Source organism: Cervus elaphus, chromosome 18, assembly GCF_910594005.1.
Source record: "Cervus elaphus chromosome 18, mCerEla1.1, whole genome shotgun sequence".
NCBI lineage: Eukaryota > Metazoa > Chordata > Mammalia > Artiodactyla > Cervidae > Cervus > Cervus elaphus.
Window position 1 is genome coordinate 83,456,394 of NC_057832.1, and position 8,130 is coordinate 83,464,523.

General features: G+C 62.2%; 1 protein-coding gene across 2 annotated transcripts in view; it reads right to left on the minus strand.

Moving 5' to 3' along the window:
- ADCY1 (adenylate cyclase 1) overlaps positions 1–7,190 on the minus strand; it is a 105,042-nt gene extending 97,852 nt beyond the window's left edge. The window contains exon 1 of one of the 2 annotated variants that reach the window (XR_006335009.1): positions 6,450–7,110. Coding sequence is in view for 1 of the 2 variants with exons in the window: in XM_043873124.1 (XP_043729059.1) it covers positions 6,450–7,094 (645 nt within the window). In the remaining variant the exon portion in view is untranslated. Of the gene's footprint in view, positions 1–6,449 lie in introns of both variants that reach the window. The other variant, XM_043873124.1, reaches the window with a different exon arrangement.
- Positions 7,191–8,130: the final 940 nt, after the last annotated feature.

Below are 8,130 nucleotides of genomic sequence, written 5' to 3' on the forward strand. Positions count from 1 at the left end.
AAACCCAGGGACCCAGACTCTGTAGGTCTGGGGTGGGACTTGGGCCTCTGGATGCTACCAATACATGCACACGGACACATGAACACACTCACATTCCTGTACAGAAGGACGTATGCACAGGTGTACGCATAGCCAACTACATGCCCACACAGATGCACACACATTACACATGTGCACTCACTTGTGCCCACATTCATGCACACACGTACACACACAAGCCCCACCCCCAGAGCTGTGTCCATGCTCTGCACAGCCCCACCCAGAGAACCGGGAGTCAGGAAGCTCTCCCTCAGCTGGAGGCAGAGTGAACACCAGCAGCTCGGGTATCAGAGCAGATCCTGCCACCCTCCAATCCAGGAAGGCAGGGTCGGGAGCTGCAGGGGAAAGAGCAGGATCTAGGGAGGATGAGGACAGGAGGGACACAGACGCAGCAGTGAGGGGCAGCCTGCACTGGGGCGGAGAAGGCAGTGAGTGTCATTCTCACGCCACGCCCCACACATGGACGTGTGCACAAGGGAGCCCAACCTGCCCTGCAGAGACTCACACACAGCAGACAGAGGGGACGGCCCCAGACGGTTGGGGATCCTGGGCCTTGTCACCCCATGGCTCTCAGGCCTACATGCATGGCCCCCCTCACCCAGCCTCCCCATCTGGGTGCAGCCTGGGGCCTGGTCTCATTCCAAGGGCTGGCCTCTGAGGTCGTGGGGCTGGAGGGCCCCAGACCCCACTTTCCTTGGGGAAAACACATCTACCCAGGAAATCGGAAAAATAATCAGTGCAGCATGTGAGCGTCTGCCCGTATATGAGTCGGCATGTGGGTGCATGCGTTCCTGTGTCAGTGTGCAAGGGTGTGTGTCTGTGTGTGTGTGAGCATGTGAGTATATGACAGGAGACGGCTTCCACCTCACTGAGCGCCGGCCCCGAGCTGTGGGGATGGCACAGTCCCCGGGGGCCACCTGTGCCTACACAACCACAGGCATGACCTCGGAGGAGAGGGAGGCACAGGGTAAGGGCCCTGCCCTCAGCTGCATAGCTTAGAGCGGAGCCCTGCGTGCAGGGAGTCCCCACCCCACCCCCTCTGCAAGCCCACCCACCACCATCTGAGTCAGGAAATGGCCCAAGGACACTTCTGGGCTCCAAGTTTGCAACACAGAGCAGTTGGCCCATCAACCAGGCCCTCCGGACATCAGAGACGTGACGGGAGAAGGGCAGCACCCCAGAACCACTGGGAGGGAGCCCGTGGAAAGGGCAGTGGGTGGGGACGTTTCCCCACAGGACCCGCTTGAGGAAGGCCTCAAAACATTCTGCCTGGCCCAAACCCCAGGGCCTCCCCTGCACCTGCTCTTTCCTCCACACCCGCCTCTCCAGCCCCACGGTGACCAGTTCGTTCCCTCAGCCAGCTGCCTGCAGCCCCAGAATCCAGCAGCCTCTTGGCCTCATCTGTCCGGGACCTTGGAGTGTACTGTCCCCAGGAGGCATCCCCGAGCCCTCCCTCTGCCTTGTCGCCTTTATTCTTCTCTGAAGGTCACACACTCCCCCCAGCACAGACTGCAGTTCCAGTAGTTGAGCGGGGTCCCCGAAGACTAACTCCCTGGAGGGCAGGCGGTCCTGTCCCCTGACTCGGCATCTGCCACCCAAATGTGGACCCAGAACCATCCGGAGAAGGCGCCACAGCCCGAGCAGCCGCAGAGGCTTCATAACTGTGTCTGCTCCAGTGGTCCCCGGCCCCTCCGCTAAGTCCCCCCAGGGGACCAGACTCCAGCATATGGACAGTCTGGGGATCCATGGCAGCAGAGGAAAGCCTGGGACCCTCAGGACTCCCCGGAAGGGGAGCAGGTGGGAACCCTCACTCTGATGCAGGATGGTCCCCCCAGCCGGGCCCTACCTCCCTAGTTCCTGCTGCCCTGGTGTCGGCAACTCTAGGTGCTTCTTACTGTGGGAGCTGGATGACACAGCTGTGATGCAAACAGACCAGGTTTAGGGAGGGAACCGCCCATCAGACAAGAGGGCTGGGAGCCCAGGTTCCAAGGACTCAGGAGTTTCCGATTGGATGCCCACGGACATGAACCTGCAGGCCTGGAAGAGGCACTGGAAACTGCCTAAGCTGTAAGGTGCAGGGGATGGGGAGCCAGTATGTGCCCTGCCCAGCACCCGGAGGCTTGTCCAGCCCAGGACAAGCCTGTGCCAGGAGAGCCGCCTCCTCCCTCCCGCTCAGCTCAGCCAAGGCAGGTGAACAAACAGGTGACAGAATCCAGTCAGGGTGGGGGTGGGGGGAGAGGGAGGTACTGGTGGGGATGGTCAGGAGGCTGGTTACAGGAGCAGGAAGAGGGGCCCCAGCTGGGAAACAGTCCAGCCAGAGGAGAAGGGGCACTGCTGGGGTGAGGGGCCAGCTGTGGGGTGGGGTTGCACAGGCGGTCAGGAGAGGGTCTGGTGGAGGGAGTGGGGAGAGCCTGCAGAGGACCAGAGGGGAAGAGGGATTCCCTGGTGGCTCAGTGGTAAAGAATCCGCCTGCCAATGCAGGAGACATGAGTTCGATCCTTGGACTGGGAAGATCCCCTGGAGAAGAAAATGGCAACCCACTCCAGTATCCTTGCCTGGGAAATCCCATGGACAGAGGAGCCTGGTGGGCTACAGTCCATGGGGCCGCAGAGTCAGACACAACGCCGTAACTAAACAAAGAGGGGAAGAGGCCAGCCAGTGCGGCAGGGGAGAATTGGGGTGGGGGGCGCCTGAGGAGGGGCTAGGCTGAGGGGGGGACACAGGTCCTGACGGATGCCCCAGAGGCCTGCCTGGAAGGAGGAGTAGGAGACGTAGGGGCAAGAGGCACGGGTTGCCAAGGCCCATGTGGCAGCCAGCACTGCCAGCACACACAGGGGTTCTGAGAGCGGTCACGTGGCTCCACCTGCCAGCACTCCGAGCTCCTCAAGAGCTCCGACCACACTACAAGGGTGGGGGGTTGGGGACAGAAATCTGGCCAGCTCCCACTTCCCCAGGAAACCCATGATTTCTGCTACCGTTCCATGGTTGAGGCACTAAACATATTTCCTTTACACTGACAGGAGGCCACACTGCAGTGGACCCTCGCTGTCCCCCCTTCTGAAAAATACAGCGGCCCTGCCCGCCCTGGCTGAGAAGCGGGCCTCTGGGAGCTGTGAGCAGAGGGGCAGCACAAGGAGGAAGCTGGGGCTCTACCTCCTGCACCTGCCACAGGCAAGGCACCTGGGGGCCGGGCAGGCACCATGAGCCAGCGACCCTGCTCCAGAGACACCCACCCTCCCCCACCATCACTCCCTGGCAATGACCTTCGGCAGTGACCTTCACAAGCACTCCCCTGACTCTACTTCCCCGCCCTGTACCTGAGAACAGCCATCTCCAGTATGTAAGTCAGCAAGGGACAAGACTGACATTGCCAGCTTCCCTCCTTCCCCCACCCTCGAAAGCCCAGGACTCTGCAGCCTGCTCACCGCTGCTGGCTCTGAGCAGGCCTCTGGTGTTCTTGCATGGGATGCCTTCAGTTCTGACATGTCACCCAGTTAAATAAAAGTAACTGTGCTGAGGTACAACCATTGGGCCTTGAAAGCGAGGCAGACAGAAGGGAGCCCGTTCGGTCCATATTTATGGGACCCGGCCTTGGTCCTGGACCAGCGGGGAATAATGCCATTTCCCTTGAACTCTTTCTGCCCCAGTGGAAAGCAGTAGCAGGCACACCTTCCCGGGAAAGGGAGGAGCACAGCCCCCCATATTTCAGCTGTGCAGTCACATGTCTGGCTTTCTTTGTGTTCTCCTCTACCTCCCAGCATCTGGGCTGGCCTGGGCCCTACAGAGCCCCAAAGCACACCAGGGCAGCACAGGACGGCTGCAGGAAACCCCTGGAGCCCCTCTGTGGAGGGCCAGAGGAGCCCACACTTTAACCCAGGTCTCAGGCCCCAGCACAGGCTTTCTCCAGCAAGCACACGACACGCTGCGTATCTGTAGCAAAGACGGCACCCCGGCACTGACTGGCTCATCCATCCAGCCCTTCTGCCTCCTTTTGGCCTCTACCCTGGGTCCCGCGGGGCTTCTGCCTGTCCTGGGTCCATCCTGCGGGCGTGGTACCATCAGCTGGTGAGTGCACTGCAGGAGGGCAGGGAAGCGCAAGCATGACTAGCAACCAACACGCTTCGGAAATGTGGCTGCCATCTTCTCCACCGGTCTCCAGTACCAACTTGCAGAGCTCACTAAGGACAGATTTCACAGACTCCCAGAATTTTCTCATTGGAAGGGAGAATCCCGGGGGCACCATGCGGTCCGATCAGTGCATGGTTCTCTGCATCCATCTCCATCTGTCCGTCAATATCACCACCACCTGTACAGACCGATGGACTTGAATACCAACATTCTAAAGAAGCCACAACAATTCGGAAGTGACACAAGATTCTGAATGTGTGTTTTTCCAGTGTGCACTTTCCTGTGCAGCCCTGAAGGTGAGACAGGACAGGAACCTGAGGCTCAGTGAGGGAAGGGTCTGCCTAGCCCAGGGAGTCACAGCCATTAGCCAACTGAAACCCAGCTGTCTGCTCCCTAAGAATTCATCTAAGTCCAGGGTGGGCTCCCTTCCTCCCTAGAATACAGGAGCTCATCTTATCCTGGGGGAGGGGTGGAATTCTGAATGCCTGGGGCACCTTTACAGACTCTTCCTGCCCCCCCCCCATCCCTTAATCTTTTAATTCTCTAAAAGGAATGTCTACAGGCTACCTAGAACACTGGTTATTATAAAAGGAGACAATAGTACAGCCTTTCACTGAAGCAGTTGTCTGAACCCCTGGGGGCACCAGAACTCAGCTGGGGCCTGTCCAGGTAGCTTAGGCCCCCTCTCCCCTGAAGCTGACCTGGCCACTGAGACACCCTCCCTGTCCGGATAGAGAGGAGGTCCTTGCTGGGGGGAAGCTGGCTGGGAGGAGGGGGGAGTAAACACAACACATAGTAGGGTTGTGGGGGGAAAGATACAGGAGTGCCCCTGAGAAGGTCAAACAAGCGCCACTCAAAGCCTAAGGATGCAAGGTGGGAGGCAGGCTGGAGAATGGAGCCCTCCCCTCTCCACTCCCTCCTTCCTCTCCCTGGGGACAATCAGCCCCCTGGCCCTTTTCCCTTTTTTTCTTTATCTCTGCCTCCTCACAGTCTCTGGCCTTCACCTCTATTTCTCCTCCTCCATTCCCCCCACCCCACCAGCCCCTCTCAGCCCGCTCCCTTCCACATACTCCCTCCTCCTCCCCTCCCAGCCCCCACCACACACTGGTCTCTCTGGGCCCTGAAATATGTGTCACTCCTGGGTGTCCCATGGCCCCTCTGACCCTGTGCATTCCGGGCATCACCGTCTGGGGGCCCCTCCCTTGGTCCTTGGGCAGAGGGGCCTTGGTGGGGCCCTGGCACCAGCTGTCTGACTCTCATCACTCCCCCCAACCCTCCCCAGTTGTTCTTCCCAAAGCCAGCTCCATCCAGCTGCCCTTCCTCACCCCTGTCTCCTCACCTCCCCTCTTTTTCTCTTTAGATGGGCTCCCCCCCAACCCATCAGATTCCCACCACCCTCCTGCCAAAATGCAACCAGAGGGAGAAGCAAAACCCTCCCTCTGCGCCCTCCAAGATTAGGTGGGATGGGCTGGGCTGCACAGAAAAGCACCAGGCTGGAAGACACCTGCCTCAGACCTCTGGGATCCTTGGGCTGGGGAGGAGCCCCTAAGAAGCAGTCAGCATGGGGTCCTCACCACAATCTTGCCCCTGGGGAAAGACAGTGACAAAGTTCAGGCGCTGCGAGCCTGGATCCCGGCAGAGGCGGAGCAGGTCGAGAGGGACCAGAGAGAGCCCTGTGCGACCTTGGCAAACCCTGTCCTTCAAGACCCCAACCACAAATGGGAGCCAGGGCGGCTGGAAGGGGCCAAAGTCCTTACCCGCTTCCCACATCCCCCCGTGACGGCAGGGTTGGGAGGGGGACTCTGCGAGCCCAGCACGCGCTCCGCGCTCCAGGCGCAAGCGAGAGGAGCCCGGGGCTGAGCGCACAGCCCGCAGCAATCCTGCTTGCCCAGGCCCGCTCCTCGTGCCTACTTTTTGTCCATCCTGTGGGGATGGGTGCATCCAGACAGCGTCGGACCAGAGCTCTGGCCTCACCGCCCGCCCACCAGCTGTGTGACCTTGGGCCAATCCTTGCCCTCTCCACGCCCGCTAGTTTCGGGTCTCCACACTCCACACCTAGGAGTGCTTGTGGACTGTAACTCGGGAAAGAGTTCGGCCCCAGGGTGCCAGCCCTCAATGTGTCCCCAATTCCCTGAGTGACCTTGAACGTCCCCCTTCCAATTCTGGGCCTCAGTTTCTCCACCTGCCCAGTCGGTAGATGCACACCCTTCTCCCCGCGTTCCCAGTCCCTCCCGAGAGCAGGTGTATCCCAGACCGGATCGAGGGCGCGCGGCGACACTTACCGTTCTCCAGAGACGTGGGCGCTTGGCGGGGACCAAGGTAGCCGTGACCAGCAAGTGCGAGGCGGCCACCACGAGCCCGAAGCCGATGGCCAGCAGGCTGCGCACGGGCAGCAGGGCATAGGACACGAAGGTGACCAAAAGGAGCTGCCAGACTCCCTGATCGGCTGTCGCCGGCACCGCTGCCGCCCCGGCGTGGGCACCGGCGGGGCCGCCGAGCGCGAAGGGACAGCATAGCAGCGCGAAGGTGAGGCTGAAGAGCAGCGCGAGCTGGCCGACCTGCTGCAGCTGGGGCACCTGCAGCGAGCGGACGTTGGTGACCACGAGCAGCGCCAGGAAGAGCACGCAGTGCACGGGGTGCGAGCCCTTGGCCAGGCCGGGCGCGGGCCCCGGCGCGCCCAGCAGCTCGGCCAGGGCCAGCGCGCCCGCCAGCAGGCTGAGCATGGCCAGCGCCTTCAGCGTCGCCGCCTGCTCCAGCCGCAGCGTGTAGCCGCGGAACAGCGCCTCCAGCTCGGGGCACGCGAACTCCTCATCGCACGCCCGCAGCCCGCGCCGGCCGCCCGGCCCCGCCGCCCGCTCGGCGCCCCCAGACTCGCCCGCGCCGCCTCCGCCTCCGCCGCCGCCTCGGCCGCGCGGCGCCCCCGCCATCCCAGCGCCATGCAGCGGGCGCGCCCCTCGCCGGCCGGGGCGCCGGGCGGGCGGGCGGGCGGCGAGGCGCCGGGGCGCGGCGGGCCGAGTTGGGGCGCCGGCTGCCCCGCGCGCGCGCCCCGAGCGCGTCCCCTCCCGCCCGCCGCGCCTGCGCACTGGCGCCGCCCGCGCCCGGGCCGCGGTCCTCCCGCGACCGCGCTGCGACAGCCGAGCTCGGAGCCGCGGGCCTGGGCGCGCGAGGCCCACGCGCGTGCGCGAGGCCCGCACCCCAACTCCACAATCTGTACGCCCCGCTGCCCGAGGAGTCGCGTGACCTTGGGCGCCCACCCTGCCCCTCCTGTCCTCAGTTTCCCCACTGGTGCGCAGTGCCACGCACTATGCTGTCTCTTGGGGCGTTAAAAGTGCTGGAATTCTGCACCGTTCCCCCGGAGGGGGGCAGCTTACCTTGTCAAATGTAACCCCCCAATAAAAGCGGGTCACTCTATTCTAGAGGAACCCAAAATGAGGCCCACGCTTGACCACAGACCCATACCCAGAGCCCTGCAAGGTGAAGGGATGCCCTAGAACCCCGGGAGCAGAGAGGAAGGTGGTGACCCGTGACATCTCCCTCCCCCCAGCCTCTCTGCACCCAGAACCCGCCACACATCAGGCTGTGGGCAAGTCCTGTCCTGGCTCCTACAACCCACCACCCCCACTCCCTCGTCAGCGGGTGCAGGGGTGGAAGCAATGACCAGATGGTGAGATCGGAGCAGCAGAAACCCCAGCCGAAGTTCGGCCCGCAGGTAGCCTGGCCAGTGCCACCTGAGTGCTAGAGGAGCCAGGTTAGAGTCACAACAATAGAGTCTGTGGAAGCTGGTGTGAGGCTGCTGGTGCAGGGGTGGAGTGGGAGAGGGAAAGGAAAAGGGAAGCTGCAGTTTGCCCTAAGTGGATGAGATGCCCGAGTGATGAGATGTTTTCTTCAGCAGGACAAATGGAGGGACTGTTGCTGTGGCACGTGTGTGGGACTCACTGCTTACACTCACTCTAAAGGAAAAGG